This window comes from Oncorhynchus keta, chromosome 32 (genome assembly GCF_023373465.1).
Source record: "Oncorhynchus keta strain PuntledgeMale-10-30-2019 chromosome 32, Oket_V2, whole genome shotgun sequence".
Taxonomy (NCBI): Eukaryota; Metazoa; Chordata; class Actinopteri; order Salmoniformes; family Salmonidae; genus Oncorhynchus; species Oncorhynchus keta.
The window spans coordinates 14,674,207-14,694,285 of NC_068452.1; the positions used below are offsets into that span (position 1 = coordinate 14,674,207).

Here is a 20,079-nt window from a genome sequence, read left to right on the forward strand (position 1 = left end):
ACCATTACGCATAGTTTGACACATACATTGGATTAATAAAAGGCACCACACAGAACGCACTGAAACTACCTCGACAAGGCAAACATTACTTAACTAGGCAAGTCAGTTAAGAACAAATTCTTATTTACAATGACGGCCTTCCCCGGCTAAACCCTAACGACTCTGGTTCAATTGTGCACTGCCCTATGGGACTCCCAATCACAGCCTGTTGTGATACAGCCTGGAATCTAACCAGGGTTTGTAGTGACACCTCTAGCACTGAGATGCTGTTCCTTAGACTGCTGTGCCACTTGAGAGCGAAATTGCAGCCATTCTTTTTCAGTTTGTTTCATACAGGAAGTGGGGAAATATTGGTGACTGTCTACAAACATTTTTATTCATACATTTAAATTGAAGAATAAAAATTTGACATAGGTGACAATGGTTAACTGTCAAAAACCATTTCAGAAGATGTTCACGTGGTAGAGAATGTAGGCATGAAGCTGTATGTGTGTGTGTGTGTCTTTTTTCAGGCAAGTTAAGTGATAGAAAGTGGTGCTTGCCCTTCAAGGATTCCCACAAAAGTAAATTAACATTACTACCCATTAAACATTTATGTTTTTCCCTCATGATGGCAACGGATGAGCTCAAGAGAACCACACCGATAAATACTGGCTTGATGATTTTCTCTTTAAAAACCACACTTGTGCAGTTATACTAACACCCAACATTGCAGAGCAGATTTCTAAAATATGGGCTAAACAGGCTTTGATATAGTAGTTTTCTTCCGTTTGGTGCCTAATTTAATATATATACTTTTTTACATTTAACCAGGCAAGTCAGTTAAGAACAAATTGTTATTTACAATGGCGGCCTATTCCGGCCTGAACCCGACAACGCTGGACAATTGTGCACCGCCCTATGGGACTCCCAATCACGGTCGGTTGTGATACAACCTGGATTCGAACCAGGGACTGTAGTGACACCCCTTCCACTGAGATGCAGTGTCTTCGACCGCTGCGCCACTTGGGAGCCCAGATGAACACAACCCAGATAGTTAAATCTTCAAAATCCTGTAATAGGTCTAGACTGGCATTCTTGTATGTGTAAAAAATATATATAAAAACGTGGGTATTAGGTACTGAGACAATGTACTTCAATATTGAAATCATAACCAGCATCCTGAAAACACCCCTTTACAATTGGGGTAATAGTTCAGTAGTTGATGGGAAATACAGTACCATCTATGCAGCAACACAGTAAGTGCTGTAGATTCACACAGAAGAGAAAATAAATGCCTGCGCCAGTCTTTCAGATTAACCTTGCAATGTTCTAAAGTAATTCCTTAACCTACAGAATGATAGGGCACGACTTAAACCAGTGGTGGTACCCTGCCTGAGTACAAGGGCAAGTCAGTGTATCAGCCCACTCTAGCCCAGCATAGAAGCATAGCAGTCAAGCTACATGGCAGAGTCATAAGGTACAAATATGTGAATTTGACATGCTTGATTTTGAGGGGAATTGCTTTGTTAATGATATCATTATCAGCAAATAGATACTGGCATCAATGGTACATTTCCCCCCCAGAAATGAAATAAAAACATGATTACCCTAATGACAGCAACTGGTAGTGTTGAGCCATCATTCATATGCCAACATAAGAAAAATAAGTAATCAACATTTGGATACCCAGGGGGCTTAAAAGAGAATAGATTCGTAAGAAGAACAAAATATTAAAACCTCTTCAGTTCACATACGTATAACCGGTATGTGCACACTACAAGTGTCTGATTGAAATGTGAAGCTGTAGCCCAAGCAATGTGTGGATATGTCAAGCCAAGCTACTCTTGCAGAGAAAGAAAATAAGACAAATATACAAAAATGTATACAAAGTAAAATGGCAGTACCACAACTCAATCCTTTGTAAGTGTGTGTGCATATTCTTACAAGGTTTATTATTTTTTTTAAAGAAAAAAATAATTGCTGTGAAAAGGCAGTAATAAATAGGGGGTGGCAGTCTGTTGGCAAGGCGTCGGTGATCCCCTGGTGTGTGTGCATTTAAATGTGTGTCTGGGTAAAGCAGTCTATTGATATGTGGGTGGGTCAATCATCCTTTGAGTGATGCTGGGCGTCCAGGTTGACCACTTGAAGCTCTGTGAGGTTGCTGCTGCTTGACTGCTGACCAATCATCATCTACAGGTCAAAAGGAAAGGGGATTAGGTGACAGTATTGTTCAGCAGTGAGGGTAGTGTTGAGGTAACAGTTGTGGTGACAGAGGGAACATGGGCGTCATTACCGGGTGGAGCTGCACTGCTGACACAGGGATCTGAACTGTCCCAGGATGTCCTGTGAGGAACACCTGCGATACAGCGCCTAGTTGGGATGGGAAAAACAAATCTAAGAAATTAAATCGCACACATAAACGAGCCTGTAGGGTTGGCCGATATTACGATAGTATAGTCTATTGAGGATGATTGACAGCCACCGTCGATAGTGACATCATGATGATATGACATTGTAATGTAATTTCTAAACGGTTCAACCGATATGGATGAAAATACTCTCAAATTATTGACAGTCTGCATTTTAACCTCAGTCATTGTATCATTTCAAATCCAAATGCTGGAGTACATAGCCAAAACAACAAAAAAGTTGTCACTGTACCAATACTTTGAGCTCACTGTATATCAGTGCCCTGTTAGGCCAGTTGTGGTGTCTGGACTCTGATTGGCTCACCGGGGTCATGGGACTGTGTATGGGCTGTCTGTGGGAAGGTGTTGAGCACGGTCAGACTGCCGTCGCCCAACGAGGTTGTAGGTGTGGCGTACATAACAGTGTGGGCGCCGGGGTACATCATGTGACCACCCATCGATGAGGGCACTGAGGACGTGACGATGGTGGTGGGGAGGCTCACTGAATTTGGGAGACAGGACAACAAGGGCAATGAGGGATGCATATCATATCAAGTATGAATGGTGACTTCAACATTAAATGTTACTTCTACACAGTCATAGTGAAACAAAGACCGATGTTAATAAAAGGCAAGTAAGATTAAAAACAGCTTGCATATTACTTGTACTGCAAGTACATGATATTTGACACTTCTCAATTTAACAAATGACCACATACCAATACTGCAATCAAGCATTTCATAAAATTAGTTACCTTTGGTTTTCGGATGGAAAACGACGGTCTCACGACGGCCTAAACCCAGCTCCCCACCTTAGTGACATTGACATTTATCGGTTGTAGTGCCTTTCACCATTCTATATCCACCCTTCCAGTGGGATCAACAGCCACATTTATGGCATCAAAACTATCATAATCACTACCTTTGAGTTTGGAAAAACTGTTTCACAACCAAATCTCTATTATTGAAGGGGATCCAGACACCTTTGTGATTTCACATGTTTGAGAAACACACAAAAGGGAATATAACATTGCGGATAAAGTTTGGAATGACAATTTCATTTGTACAACACCTAAAGACCTGCATCACTATACTGAGTGCGTTTCTCTTTTCTAAATTTATGTATTTGGGTGTTTGAGTATTTTTTCCTTCATGTTTTTTCAGGGCCCCCATACTACACAAGAGCACGAGGAAGTGATTTGCTGTTTGGGGTACATTTCTCAAAAACATGTGAAATTACAAAACAAAAAAAGGTGTCTGAACCCTTCTATAAAACATGCCATTTACATCAAGAGAGAGATTTGGTTGTAAAAAAAGTAAACTTCTCCTTTAATAATTTTAATGTGTATGAACCCTGGATGACTGACAGGGAACGCTTTATTGAAGCCACCACACAGCCATTTTGGTTTATTTTCTTGTAGAATTTTTTTTATTTTGGATGCTTAAGAAATGCATTAATTAAATGTCTACATTCATTTTTTGACAAGTATATTCTATTAGACACCAATGCTTACTTTTAAATTATATGTGAACTGACAAAATAAAAATACAAAAATAATTGATTTTTTAACCAAAAACCTAAACCTATTTTTGTAAGGGTACTAAAATGTTAGTGTCCCTACTACAACAAATAAAATACCGAAATGTGTCATTTTGACCTTAAAATTAACGAAATACTGTAGAACTCCATTCACATCATTGGTTAATCTTGGTTAAAGGTCAGATTGATTCTGATCATTTGGATTTGGTAATCCATTCTAGTTTTTCTGTTTTGAAATACCAGAATCGAACATTTAATCCAATCCCATTGCCGAAATCAGAAAAGTTTTGAAAAACTGGGCCCAATAGCGAGAGGGTTTACTCCATCAAAATCAGTCAAGGATAAGCAGACCCGCCTGCCTTCCCACCATTGGGATGACTCCCATTGTTAGGGCGAAGACAAGACCAGCTCAAATCAAATACAATTTTATTGGTCACATACACATGGTTAGCAGATAATGCGAGTGTATACAGTATCTTAGCCTATGAGAAGGCAAGGAGAAGCAATTACCATATTGTCAATACCTGTCCAGTGCTTTCAGATCTATAGGAATGCCTAGTGAGGAAGAGCTAGAGCCTAGAGGTCGATTTCACTTGCTACTGAGAAGTAGCACTCAAGTCAGTCTCTCCATTTGCCCTCTAGATGGGACAACTGCTCTGCTACACCAGTCATTCCAGACCCTCCTCCTTGGGATTGGGTCCATCAAGGAGCCCATTTCATTATTACGTCAACTTGTAAACAGACTGCTGCTTGTCGCATTTGAGAGTGGGGTAAAAAGCCTACTAGCCATCATATAGCAATATAACACTTAACATTAACCCCCCCAATACTAATAATATCATCGCATTGCTGTTTTACCCACCTCAAATCACATTGGCATTATAGTCAAATGGGCTCATAAGCATACAGGCTGCTGTGAGTGTATGGTGGTTGTTTACCTGTGGAGTTGCTTGTGATGTGGGAGAGGTCACTGTGGCTCACAGAGCTCTGCTGGCTGCTGGGGTGAACCTGAATGGCCTGCAGCTGCTGGCCCATCCCTCCGCCTGAGAAAGACGCACACACACGTAGAGTATTACATTTGCCATTCAACTACTTTCGCATACTCATTATAGGAGGCCAAGTTTGCATGTTACCTCTGATAGGTACATAACTAAAGTTGGGTGGTAAATATGAATGGGTTAGTGAAGTGGTGTGTACCAGTTAAGTGGCTGAGCAAGGGTTAACAGACCTACAGAAAAGTAACACAGAATCCCCATCTATACAGCTGTCAGATATGCCATTTAACACAAAGGTGTTCCATTTTCAGCAGTTGTGATTTTATAAATGAAGTACTTGGGCTATTACGACTGACAATTTTAAAGAATTTCCCCATGATGACCAAGATGATGACCAAGTGAGAAAACTGACACAAGCAATGTTCCCAGTAGCCCCGGGACTGCTGCTCCTTGTCCCTAAAATATAGCTCCAGTTCACCCTTCCATGAGTCCTTATTATCCATCCTCATTGCCTCTTTGTCCCGTCAACAAATGAGCCCTCTCCTGTGACTGCTTGCAAGCGGAGCACCATATTTAAATCTCATAAGGAGATAAAAAAAACATGCTTCTCACTGCATTGTAAATGTTAGTATTTTTGCCTTTATCGCAATGTAAAGAGAGTAAAGCCCAGGCTCAAACAAACATACAGCGAGAGACTGAGATGCAGAGAGAGTAGAGGTCGACCGATTATGATTTTTCAACGCCGATACCGATTAAATCGGACAATTTTTATATATACATTTGTAATAATGACAATTACAACAATACTGAATGAACACTTATTTTAACTTAATATAATACACCAATAACATTTATTTAGTCTCAAATAATGAAACATGTTCAATTTGGTTTAAATAATGCATAAACAAAGTGTTGGAGAAGAAAGTAAGTACGCAATATGTGCCATGTAAAAAAAGCTAACGTTTAAGTTCCTTGCTCAGAACATGAGAAAGCTGGTGGTTCCTTTTAACACGAGTCTTCAATATTCCCAGGTAAGAAGTTTTAGGTTGTAGTTATTATAGGACTATTTCTCTCTATACCATTTGTATTTCATATACCTTTGACTATTGGATGTTCTTATAGGCACTATAGTATTGCCAGACTAATTTCAGGAGTTGTAAATGTAAATGTAAATGTAAGGAGTTGATAGGCTTGAAGTCATAAACAGCGCTGTGCTTCAAGAGCTGCTGGCAAATGCAGGAAAGTGCTGTTTGAATTAATGCTTACGAGCCTGCTGCTGCCTACCACCGCCCAGTCAGATTGCTCTATCAAATAATAGACATAACTATAATAACACACAGAAATAGGTAATTAATATGGTCAAATCCGGAAACTATCATTTCGAAAACAAAATGTTTATTTTTTCAGTGAAATACGGAACCGTTCCGTATTTTATTTAACGGGCGGCATCCAAGTCTAAATATTGCTGTCACACTGCACAACCTTCAATGTTATGTCATAGTTATGTACAATTCTGGCAAATTAATCAGTCTTTTTTTATTTATTCATTTAAAATTTTTACCCCTTTTTCTCCCCAATTTCGTGGTATCCAATTGTTTTTAGTAGCTACTATCTTGTCTCATCGCTACAATTCCCATACGGGCCCGGGAGAGACTAAGCTTGAAAGTCATGCGTCCTCCGATACACAACCCAACCAAGCCGTACTGCTTCTTAACACAGCGCGCATCCAACCCGGAAGCCAGTCGCACCAATGTCTCGGAGGAAACACTGTGCACCTGGCAACCTTGGTTAGCGCCCGGCCCGCCACAGGGGTCGCTGGTGCGCGATGAGACAAGGACATCCCTACCAGCCAAGCCCTCCCTAACCCGGACGACGCTAGGCCAATTGTGCGTCGCCCCACGGACCTCCCGGTAGCGGCCGGTTACGACAGAGCCTGGGCGCGAACCCAGAGTCTCTGATGGCACAGCTGGCGCTGCAGTACAGCGCCCTTAACCACTGCGCCCCCCGGGAGGCCCAATTGCGGTCTTTGTTAGGAAGAAATGGTCTTCACACAGTTCGCAACGAGCCAGGCGGTCCAAACTGCCTGACTCTGCTTGCACAGAACGCAAGAGAAGTGACAATTTCTCTAGCTAAAAGAAATTCATGTTAGCAGGCAATATTAACTAAATGTGCACGTTTAAAAATATATGCCGTAATTTCTGGACTGTAAGCCTCTACTTTTTTGAACCTCGCGGTTTATACAATGACGCGGCTAATTTATGGATTTTTCCCGCTTTCACAAGATTCATGCCGCCAAAAAAACTGAGCACTGTCACATAATGTGACGTAAATCGAGCGCGCTCAAACTTCATCATTCTGATTACGGTAGTCATTTTGTCACCCTCATTGGCAAAGACACGGATAAATGCATATGATACAGCTTTCAAGTTGAAGGCGATCGATCTGGCTGTTGGAAAAGGAAATAGAGCTGCTGCACGGGAGCTTGGCCTTAATGAGTCGATGATAAGACGGAAACAGCAGCGTGAGGAACTGACTCAGTGCAAAAAGACAACAAAAGCTTTCAGAGGGAAGAAAAGCAGATGGCCCGAACTAGAAAATGAGCTTGAAGACAGGGTCAACACACAGAGAGCTGACGGCCGAGGTGTTTCAACTGAGGCTATTCAATTCCGACACCGAAGGAGATTACTTCAGTGGTTTCAGTGCACAGGAGGAGGAATATAGTGACCAATGACTTTCTTGGTAGGCTACTGTGTTTACTGCTATTTTTTAATTTTTTATTACAAGCCGTGTTTCGTTTAAAAGCCTATTTATTTTTGTAACAAGCTGTGTTTCGTTTAAAGGCTGTGTAAAGTTAATTTGTTTCAATGTACCGGTAGGCACCTGCGGCTTATAGACGTGTGCGGCTTATTTATGTACAAAATACATATTTTTAAAAAATTCAGTGGGTGCGGCTTATATTCAGGTGGGCTTAATAGTCCAGAAATTACAGTAGTTGTGTATTGATGTTAAGAAAGGCATTGATGTTTATGGTTAGGTACACATTGGTGCAACGGCAGTGCTTTTTTTTCACGAATGCGCTTGTTAAATCACCACCCGTTTGGTGAAGTAGGATGTGATTCGATGATAAATTAACAGGCACTGCATCGATTATATGCAACGCATGACAAGCTAGATAAACTAGTAATATCAATCATGTGTAGTTAATCACTAGTTATGTTAAGATTGATTGTTTATTTTTTTTACGTCCTTTTTTCTCCCCAATTTCGTGGTGTCCAATTGGTAGTAGTTACAGTCTTGTCTCATAGTTGCATCTCCCGTACCGACTCGGGAGAGGCAAAGGTCGAGAGCCATGCGTCCTTGAAACACAACCCAACCAAACCGCACTGACACAATGCCCATCCAACCCGGAAGCCAGCCGCACCAATGTGTTGGTGGAAACACCGTACACCTGGCGACCTGGTCAGCGTGCCCTGCGCCCAGTCCACCACAGGAATCGCTAGAGACAAGGATATCCCTGCCGGCCAAACCCTCCCTAAACCAGACGACGCTGGGCCAATTTTGCGCCGCCCCATAGACCTCCAGGTCGCGGCCAGCTGCTACAGAGCCTGGATCTCTGGTGGCACAGCTAGCACTGCCTTAGACCACTGCACCACCCGGGAGGCCCCAAGATTGATTGATTGTTTTATATAAGATACGTTTAATGCTAGCTAGCAACTTACCTTGGCTCCTTGCTGCACACGCTACCACGCAGTCTCCTCGTGGAGTGCAATGTAATCGGCCATTATCGGTGTCCAAAAATGCAGATTGTTATGAAAACTTGGAATCGGCCTTAAGTAATTGGCCATTCCGATTAAATCGGTTGACCTCTAATAGAGAGACAGTGAGGTAAAGACAAACCTCGAAAAGGACATTAACAGACAGGCATAGCGATATTGGGAGATACAGATTTGAACAGCGACAAGAGGTAGCTTACAGAGAAATGACTGGGATCCTAGATGCAAACAAACTGGGCTCAATTTGGAGACACTCGACACAAACATCAACAGAGTGAGAGATGCATGCAGACAGAGGGAGAAATCCCAAATCAACCCCATGGTTGATCGGAGAAGAGTGGATGTATGTAACAAAATAGTGGTAGCTCCATCATGGCCTCTGATAGGTAAGGCAGAATCATCTAAAAAATATAACAAAATTGGTTAAGCTGTACACTAAAGGCGGCTGCGGTCGTACAGAGAATAAATGAAATCATTGAAGATTATTTGTTGTGCAGACCATTTTTTCCCCCATTAAGTCAGAATTGTTGCCATATTGCTTGCCAAAAGTCTAGGAGCTAGGGGTTGATTTGCAATTCAGGGAGAGTTGATGCTCGGAAGTATCAGGGCAAGGAAACAAAACATAACGTGGCGGGGTGAAGAAGCCCCTGACCTGTGAGTGAGACAGTTGCAGGTAGGTGGAGCAGGGTGGTCTGCTGGCCCTGCCCTGCGGTGGTGATGCTGGTCTGGGCCAAGGGGCCCTGGAGGGCCTGCAGCTGACTGAGTGGAATGGTGTGTGTGCCAAGGGGAAGCGGTGCGCCTAGAGGACGCGCAGAGAAGATTAGCGGTGCCCAGGTCTCACGCAGTGGAACCAGCAAATAGACCAAGAAAAAAAACAACGAGAAATACAAAGAAAAGATAGCGGGTAAACGGACATAGCCACACAAACAAAACAGCCACATAAAACACAGCATCACCAACAAAACAGACTCAAACAAAGACAGAACAAAGCCTCAGACAAAATACAGACAGTTTCACAGAAAAATGTACAGCCACAGACAGACAAACAAAACACACCCAGTCAAAACAGTCACACAGACAAACCACATGCAAACACAGCCAAAAAAAACCCAGAAGGTTTTGTTTTATTGGGGTGCAATATTCAACCAATAAAAAAAAGGGCAATTCTGAAACGAGGGAACAATTCAGCAGGGTGAATAGAAGTAAATAAAGTTGGGTGCAACACAGATAAATCAAGTCAATAAGGTAGGTAAATGATGAGGCAAAGAAAGTGAGACAAAAAAAAAAAACAGGACACCCCCCCCACTCACCGGACATGAGGGTGAACCCTCCAGGTAGCATGACGCTCGTTGACGTGGCCGAGGTCTTCAGCACCGTGCCATTGGCACAGCTGGTGGCACTGTGAGTATTGATGCCCGCCGAGACCTGCCAGCAGGTGGCAGGGATGCTGTTCTGCAAGTGCATGGCCACGGAGGTGGTGGTGGAGGAAGAAGACGTCGATGTAGGTTGGGTGTTGACACCGGCAGGCAGATTGGACATGGTGAACGTCTGCTTCATCATGTCCTGAGAAATGGAGAAAGCATGAGAGATATTTACTGATCTGTTATCAGTGCATTTGGAGAGAATCTTTACTTGTAGCTTATTATATGTAGATAATTTGATAGCCAAATATAAGGGGACGTACCAACCAAATGTATTTGCGTTCTCTCATGCCGAGAAACATTGCAGGTAAATAATGCACTCTGTCCATCAGTCAGCACACTGAGTGTTTTTAGATTTTACAAGTTGCTGATACATGTCAAGGATTCCATTGAAGGGCTAAGCTTCAACTCCTGGAGTAGTTTGTGAGCAAGCTGGTGTGCTAACTAGCTTTATGAAAATCAAGCAAAGCAGATTTGCGTCTGGGGATGGGAGGGGAGAGACAGCGATGACGAGATGAGAACATTTTCCAATTTGAACAAACAATGCTGGGAAATAATTGAGGCTTAGGACCCCTCGCTTGAATTGGCAAACTACCAAAGAAAATAGTTAAATATGCTTGTGTAGCTCGCCAAGATCAAAGCCACTTGCTTTGGTAGCAATTGTCAAGTAAAGAAAAATATATACTGTCCGTAAAATGTACACTGCTCAAAAATAAAGGGAACACGAAAATAACACATCCTAGATCTGAATGAATGAAATATTCTTAAATACTTTTTTCTTTACATAGTTGAATGTGCTGACAAAATCACACAAAAAAATCATCAATGGAAATCAAATTGATCAACCCATGGAGGTCTGGTTGTAACTGTAATGTTACTATGTAATGACCCAACCCTGGTTGTAACTGTAATGTTACAATGTAATGACCCAACCCTGGTTGTACCTGCCATGTTACTATGTAATGACCCAACCCTGGTTGTAACTGTAATGTTACAATGTAATGACCCAACCCTGGTTGTAACTGTAATGTTACTATGTTATGACCCAACCCTGGTTGTAACTGTAATGTTACTATGTAATGACCCAACCCTGGTTGTAACTGTAATGTTACAATGTAATGACCCAACCCTGGTTGTAACTGTAATGTTACTATGTAATGACCCAACCCTGGTTGTAACTGTAATGTTACAATGTAATGACCCAACCCTGGTTGTAACTGTAATGTTACTATGTAATGACCCAACCCTGGTTGTAACTGTAATGTTACAATGTAATGACCCAACCCTGGTTGTAACTGTAATGTTACTATGTAATGACCCAACCCTGGTTGTAACTGTAATGTTACAATGTAATGACCCAACCCTGGTTGTAACTGTAATGTTACTATGTAATGACCCAACCCTGGTTGTAACTGTAATGTTACAATGTAATGACCCAACCCTGGTTGTAACTGTAATGTTACTATGTAATGACCCAACCCTGGTTGTAACTGTAATGTTACTATGTAATGACCCAACCCTGGTTGTAACTGTAATGTTAATATGTTATGACCCAACCCTGGTTGTAACTGTAATGTTACTATGTTATGACCCAACCCTGGTTGTACCTGCCATGTTACTATGTTATGACCCAACCCTGGTTGTAACTGTAATGTTACTATGTCATGACCCAACCCTGGTTGTACCTAATGTTACTATGTAATGACCAACCCTGGTTGTAACTGTAATGTTACTATGTTATGACCCAACCCTGGTTGTACCTAATGTTACTATGTAATGACCCAACCCTGGTTGTAACTGTAATGTTACTATGTTATGACCCAACCCTGGCTGTAACTGTAATGTTACTATGTAATGACCCAACCCTGGTTGTAACTGTAATGTTACTATGTTATGACCCAACCCTGGTTGTAACTGTAATGTTACTATGTTATGACCCAACCCTGGTTGTAACTGTAATGTTACTATGTTATGACCCAACCCTGGTTGTAACTATAATATGACCCAACCCTGGCTGTAACTGTAATGTTACTATGTAATGACCCAACCCTGGTTGTACCTAATGTTACTATGTAATGACCCAACCCTGGTTGTAACTGTAATGTTACTATGTTATGACCCAACCCTGGTTGTAACTGTAATGTTACTATGTTATGACCCAACCCTGCCTGTAACTAATGTTACTATGTAATGACCAAACCCTGGTTGTAACTGTAATGTTACTATGTAATGACCCAACCCTGGTTGTAGTTGTAAGTCGCTCTGGATGAGAGCGTCTGCTAAATGACTTAAATGTAAATGTAATGTAAATGTCTGGATTTGGAGTCACACTCAAAATTAAAGTGGAAAACCACACTACAGGCTGATTCAACTTTGATGTAATGTCCTTAAAACAAGTCAAAATGAGGCTCCAGTAGTGTGTGTGGCCTCCACGTGCCTGTATGACCTCCCTACAATGCCTGGGCATGCTCCTGATAAGGTGGCAGATGGTCTCATGAGGGATCTCTTCCCAGACCTGTACTAAAGCGTCCGCCAACTCCTGGACAGTCTGTGGTGCAACGTGGCGGAGCATTGGTGGATGGAGCGAGACATGATGTCCCAGATGTGCTCAATTGGAACGTGCCAGTCCATAGCATCAATGCCTTCCTCTTGCGGGAACTGCTGACACACTCCAGCCACATGAGGTCTAGCATAGTCTTGCATTAGGAGGAACTCAGGGCCAACCGCACCAGCATATGGTCTCTGGCAAATGAAAAACATCCTGCACGGTGTTGGGCTGTAAGCACAACCCCCACCTGTGGACATCGGGCCCTTCATTTACCACCCTCATAGAGTCTGTTTCTGACCTTTTGAGCAGACATGCACATTAGTGGCCTGCTGGAGGTCATTTTGCAGGGCTCTGGCAGTGCTCCTCCTTGCGCGGAAGTAGCGGTCCTGCTGCTGGGTTGTTGCCCTCCTACACGTCTCCTGGTAGCGCCTCCATGCTCTGACAGACACAGCAAACCTTGCCACAGCTCGCATTGATGTTCCATCCTGGATGAGCTGCACTACCTGAGCCACTTGTGTGGATTGTAGACTCCGTCTCATGCTACCACTAGAGTGAAAGCACCGCCAGCATTCAAAAGTGACCAAAACATCAGCCAGGAAGCATAGGAACTGAGAAGTAGTCTGTGGTCCCCACCTGCAGAACCACTCCTTTATTGGGGATGTCTTGCTAATTGCCTATAATTTCCACCTGTTGTCTATTCCATTTGCACAACAGCATGTGAAATTTATTGTCAATCAGTGTTGCTTCCTAAATGGATAGTTTGATTTCACAGAAGTGTGATTGACTTGGAGTTACATTGTGTTGTTTAAGTGTTCCCTTTATTTTTTTGAGCAGTGTATATGGTAAAAAGTAGAAGCCTAAGTATCATTGTCCATTAGTTTACTCCAATTAAGGGAGGGGTGTAAGGGTTAGTAAATAATAAAAGGAAAATATTAAATACATTTAAAATAATATACCTTGCATTCAAAAAGTATTCACACCCCTTCCCCTTTTCCAATTTTGTTCCGTTAACAGCCTTATTCTAACGGATTCAATTAAACGTTTTCCTCAATCTACACACAATACCCCATAACGACAAAGCAAAAACAGGTTTAGAAATGTTTGCCAATATATTTTTTAAACAGAAATACCTTAAGTATTCAGACCCTTTGCTATGAGACTCAAAATTGAGCTCAGGTGCATCCCGTTTCCATTGATCATCCTTGAGAGGTTTCTACAACTTGGAGTCCACCTGTGGCAAATTCAGCTGATTGGACATGGTTTGGAAAGGCACACACCTGTCCTCCATGCTTCACGTTGGGAACCACACATGCAGAGATCATCCTACTCTGCGTCTAACAAATACAGCGGTTGGAACCAAAAATCGCAAATTTGGACTACGACAAAAAATGACAGATTTCCACTGGTCTAATAATATCCATTGCTCATGTTTTTTAGCCAAAGAAAGTCGTCCACGAAGTCCTGATTCACGCAGTCTCCTCTGAACAGTTGATACTGAGATGTCTGTTACTTGAACTCTGAAGCATTTTTTGGGGGGCTGCAATTTCTGAGGCTGGTAACTAATGAACTTATCCTCTGCAGCAGAGATAACTCTGGGTCTTCCTTCATGCCCTTCTTGCGTCGAGCAATCCCGTATCCGGGAGCGTAATCATAGACTCAAGCTCATTACCATTACGCAACGTTAATTATTCATGAAAATCGCAAATGAAATAATTATATTGGCTCACAAGCTTAGCCTTTTGTTAACCTCTTGCTCCTACCTGACACTCAGGCGTCCCATCTAGACATCTGGAAATGCAAATGCGCTACGCTAAATGCTAATAGTACTAGTTAAAACTCAAACGTTCATTAAAATACACATGCAGGGTATTGAATTAAAGCTACACTCGTTGTGAATCCAGGCAACAAGTCATGTTTTTAAAATGCTTTTCGGCGAAAGCATGAGAAGATATTATCTGATAGCATGTAAACACCCCAAAAGACTCGTAGGGGACGTAAACAAAATAATTAGCATAGTCGTCGCTACACAAATCGCACAAATAAAATATAAAACATTCATTACCTTTGACCATCTTTGTTGGCACTCCTAGATGTCCCATAATCACTATTGGGTCTTTTTTTCCGATTACATCGGTCCATATATAGCCTAGATATCGATCTATGAAGACTGTGATAAACGAAAAAAATAGCGTCTTATAACGTAACATCATTTTTTAAAATTAAAAAAGTCTACGATAAACTTTCACAAAACACTTCGAAATACTTTTGTAATGCAACTTTAGGTATTAGTACACGTTAATAAGCGACCAAATTGATCACGAGGCGATGTATATTCTTTAGCTGTCCGTCTGGAAATAATGTCCGGGTAAATCTCAACCAAAATATCCGGTCGGAGACCTGAACAAATGGCTTGTCTCTTCTTCGTTTGACCAAGAAACAAAGCCTAGGCAAATGACAAGACTGTTGACATCGTGTGGAAGCTGTAGGTATTGCAACGTCAGCCCCATTTATTGTGGTTCGCCTTTATCAATGGGTTGAAGTGGCGGATGGATATATATTTCCATTTTCAGTGATCAGATTTTTCCTGCGCTTTTCGATGAAACGCACGTTCTGTTATAGTCACAGCCGTGATTTAACCAGTTTTATAAACGTCTGAGTGTTTTCTATCCACACATACTAATAATATGCATATACTATATTCCTGGCATGAGCAGCAGGGCGCTGAAATGTCGCACGATTTTTAACAGAATGTTCGAAAAAGTAGGGGGTAGGATCAACAGGTTTAATTGATGACTACCTCATGAAGCTGGTTTTAGAGAATGCCAAGAGTGTGCAAAGCTGTCATCAATGCAAAGGGTGGCCACTTTGAAGAATCTCAAATATATTTTAACACTATTTTGGTTCCATACATGTTATTTCTTAGTTTGATGTATTCACTATTCGACAATGTAGAAAATAGTAAAACTAAAGAAACCCTGGAATGAGTAGGTGTCCAAACTTTTGACTGGTACTACACACACACACACACGCACACACACGCACGCACACGCACGCACGCACACACACACACACACGCACACACACACGCACACACGCACACACGCACACACGCACACACACACGGGATTGGAAATGATGCAGACAATTAAATTGTGTCTTGTCTTCTATCATTCTATCTGCAATATTAAAGCTGATTTACCCCCTAAAAAAGATACTGAACAAAAATAAACATGGTCCCATGTTTCATGAGCTGAAATACAAGATCCCAGAAATGTTCCATACGCGCAAAAAGTGTCTCTCTCTCAAATGTTGGGCACAAGTTTGTTTACATACCTGTTGGTGAGCATTTCTCTAAGCATTTCTGTGTAATAAAGCTATTTTATGGTCGGGGGGGCGACTCTGCCCAGTCATGTAAAAATCTGTAGATTAGGGCTTAATGAATGTATTTAAATTGACTGACTTCCTTCTATAAACTAACTCAGTAAAATATTTGAAATTGTTGCATGTTGCTTTTATATTTTTTTCAGTAGTGTAGATCAGGGTGATCAAACTCATTCCATGGAGGCCCTAGTGTCTGCAGGTTTTGGTTTTTTCCTTTCAATTAAGCCCTAGACCACCAGGTGGGGAGTTCCTTACTAATTAATAGTGATGCACCGATGACATTTTTGGCCGATACCAATATCCAATATTTTCCAACCTCTTGGTGTTATGGGGCAGTATTTTCATTTTTGGAGAAAAAAAAAATTCCAGTTTTTAAACGGGATATTGTCAGGAAAATATGCTAGAATATGCATATAATTGACAGCTTTGGATAGAAAACACTAACGTTTCCAAAACTGTAAAGATATTGTCTGAGTATAACAGAACTGATGTTGCAGGCGAAAGCCTGAGAAAAATCCAATCCGGAAGTGCCCCAGGTTTTGAATGCGCTGCGTTCCAATGACTCCCTATTCAGCTGTGAATGTACCATCAACGAGCTTACGCTTTCTACGTATTCCCCAAGGTGTCTACAGCATTGTGACGTAGTTTTACGCATTTCTGTTGAAGAATAGCCGTAGGCGGCCACATTGCGTAAGTGGTCACATTGTGGCTCCGAGAGAGATTCTTGCATAAAATACAGGTAGCCATTACTCCAATCGGTCCAAGTGAAAAATGAATTGTCCCGATGGATATATTATCGAATAGATATTAGAAAAACACCTTGAGGATGGATTCTAAACAACGTTTGCCATGTTTCTGTTGATATTATGGAGCATCCGAAGTTCAAAGGTAAACAATTTAATTTGATTGCTTTTCTGATTTCCGTGACAAGGTTGCCTGCTGCTAGCCAGGCATAATGATTATGCGAGGCTATGATAAACTTACAAATACTTGTCTAGCGTTGTCGGTAAAGCATATTTTGAAAGTCTGAGATGACAGGGTGATTAACAAAAGGCTAAGCTGTGTTCCAATATATTTCACTTGTGATTTTCATGAATAGGAATATCTTCTAGGAAGATTTGTCCGTTGCGTTATGCTAATTAGTGTCAGATGACAACGGTCCCGTTCACGGGATGGGGTGTCACTACAGGTTAATATTAGTGGACTTTGTGGTTAGCCTTCAAAATAAAAGTATGGCATATTTATATTTGTATACATTTGCATCACTGTCAATTACATACTTTTATTTTGAAGGCAAATTGCAAATTCCACTATTGTGGCTAGCTTCACAACACATCCCGGCCCAGTCGAGCCTCACTAGAGGAAGCTAGCCGGCTGCTTATAACATTAGCTTTGGGCAACAGGGTTAAGTTGACTATTTATTTTCATGAACTGAAGTTAAATTTCAATAGACGAACAAAAATACTTACTCACAAGGATTCATAAATCATTGCTAAGAATGAAAATAACTGAGGTTTCTACTGGTCATTGTTCTCAGGCTGATTGTATTGGTGCTAGCTAGGTAAATTTACAAAGCTGAAGCTAGCTACCCCAGAAGTTGCGGTCAAACAAATGCTTTATTACCAACGTGGTATTGTAAACACATTGTTGGGGCCGGTGTTTGCAGACTTTTTGTACAGCTTTGACAGTACTACTGTATCTTTGACACGCGAAGACCCAAACGCCATTCCATAGTATGTCTGAAGCAGTGACGCTATTACTGTGCAACTCTGGTAGGGCAACATCTGAAAAATGGCGCACTTGGTAGTGTACTGGTGCTCGACCAGTCAGCGAAAGCCAACATCACCCACGACAGAGAACGGTTGATCGTCAAGGGCAATAAATTCCATTATCTTGGTTTTAATGGATTTCTCCTTTGAGTTGTCTCGCTGAAATGTTACTCTTTCAAATGACTGCTCGACTTGTTGACTGCTCGATACACACAGCAGACATAGTGGGCTAGGTTAGGAATGCTGTGTTGCACGTGTAGCGCTACATTTTACGTGGTGTCATTATGTTATGTATCTACGTTATATAGGTATGCACTTTGACATCGTTTTTTCACATCGGCATTAAACTAGACATCCGATATGTTCACCAATATATTGTGCATCCCTACTAATTAGTGAACTTAATTCATAAATCAAGTACAAGAGAGGAGCGAAAACCCGCGGACACTCGGCTCTCTGGAATGAGTTTGATATATATATTTTCCATAACCAAAAATATTGTATTTTAAGCTGGTGTACAAAACTTTAACCTCTACGGGATGGGTGTCCCTAAACCAGGACGGTTGTTGCTAATGTGCGCTAATTTTACTAGAATGACATTGTATACAACAGCCAGCTTTCCAGGACATAGACATGTCTTTTATGGGCAGGAAGCTTAAATTATTGTTAATCTAACTGCAGTGTCCAATTAACAATAGCTATTACTACAGTGAACAAAATACCATGCTATTGTTTAAATGCACAACAACAAAAAATGTATCACGGCAACTGGTTGGATACATTCCCCTCTGAAGGTAAATAATGTACTTATTTTCAGTAATCTTGCTCCGTTTTGTTATCCTCTGTATGTAGCATAGTTTTGTTTGATAAAATACATTTTTATGTTCAAATGTAGGAATTGGGGTCTACAGGTTGACCCCACTGCTGTCTCTGGCTCCACACCCACCCTACCCAGCCACCTAGATGTGTGAAAGTGACATTCCTGGGTGTATAAACTTAATTGTTTTATTACCATAGCATTTTTGTATGTTCTCTATAGTTATGTACTTGAAAACGTATCATTTCGGTACATTTGGACAAACTCCTGGCAGACTTGATACATAATATTGTGCAGTGATGTAATTCTTCACTGGATCAGTCTGAAACTTTGCACACACTGCTGCCATCTGATGGCCAAAATCTAAATGACAGCTATACTCCTATCTGAAAGTATGGCCTTTCTCGTGCATTTCATCTTTTACCAGATCTAATGTGTTATTCTCCAACATTAAATTAACATTCCCACAAACTTCAAAGTGTTTCATTTTAAATGGTATCAATAATATGCATATCTGTGCTTCAGGTCCTGAGCTACAGGCAGATTTGGGTATGTAATTTTAGGCGAAAATTGAAAAGGGGGGCTATCCCTATTAAGGGTTTTTTTAAGTAAAAGATGCAAAAACAAATCTTAAGATCAGCAAGCATAGATATAGCGCATATAAAAACAGATATACTGCTTCATAGACCTGCGTTCAATGAGAATGACATACGTCTATGTGAATTTGGCCGGGTCGCCCAAAGGTGACATATTGCAGCTTTAAGTAAATCAGGTGTTAAATGAGATGAAAAGGAGACTGGAGTGCCACTTTAATAGTTGCCATGTACTTTCTGAGCTTGCATTGGGTGTATTCACCATCACCTGCATTGTTTACGTGTGTCCTGTTTATAGCGCAGCAGAGAGAAAATCTGCAGTTCTACTAAGATGTAACAGTTTGTTTATTGACAAGCTCTAAACTAAGCCAAACTGCAAAGGGAAAACTTGAACAGAAACATTTTGGTAGTAGGCTGGCTGGCTACTACTCAACAGCAGGAAATGTCAAGTGTGCCGACAGCAAATCAAATCAAAATCAAATTTTATTTGTCACATACACATGGTTAGCAGATGTTAATGCGAGTGTAGCGAAATGCTTGTGCTTCTATTTCCGACAATGCAGTAATAACCAACAAGTAATCTAACAATTCCAAAACTAATGTCTTATACACACAAGTGTAGGGGGATAAAGAATATGTACATAAAGATATATGAATGAGTGATGGTACAAAGCGGCATAGGCAAGATACAGTGTGCCGACAGCAATGCTGCATTCAGCCGCACCTTTGTTCCAGCAGCACAATTCTTTTTTTTTTTTTTTTTTTTTTACCTTTGAAGCGCTTATGAAAATGTAAATAAAATGTAAAAAAACAACATTTGTTAGTGGTTATACTTATTTCAATTGAATATAGT

General features: G+C 41.2%; 1 protein-coding gene across 2 annotated transcripts in view; it reads right to left on the reverse strand.

Moving 5' to 3' along the window:
* Positions 1-354: 354 nt before the first annotated feature.
* The window catches only part of LOC118365059 (serum response factor-like), a 30,684-nt gene continuing 10,959 nt past the window's right edge, over positions 355-20,079 (reverse strand). Inside the window, exons 3-8 of one of the 2 annotated variants that reach the window (XM_035746965.2) lie at positions 10,008-10,260; positions 9,350-9,496; positions 4,868-4,972; positions 2,716-2,892; positions 2,276-2,352; positions 355-2,172 (exon numbers count right to left, since the gene is read on the reverse strand). In XM_035746965.2, coding sequence (XP_035602858.1) covers positions 2,083-2,172; positions 2,276-2,352; positions 2,716-2,892; positions 4,868-4,972; positions 9,350-9,496; positions 10,008-10,260 — 849 coding nt within the window. In that variant the 3' untranslated portion in view covers positions 355-2,082. The remainder of the gene's footprint in view (positions 2,173-2,275; positions 2,353-2,715; positions 2,893-4,867; positions 4,973-9,349; positions 9,497-10,007; positions 10,261-20,079) is intronic. The other variant, XM_035746966.2, reaches the window with a different exon arrangement.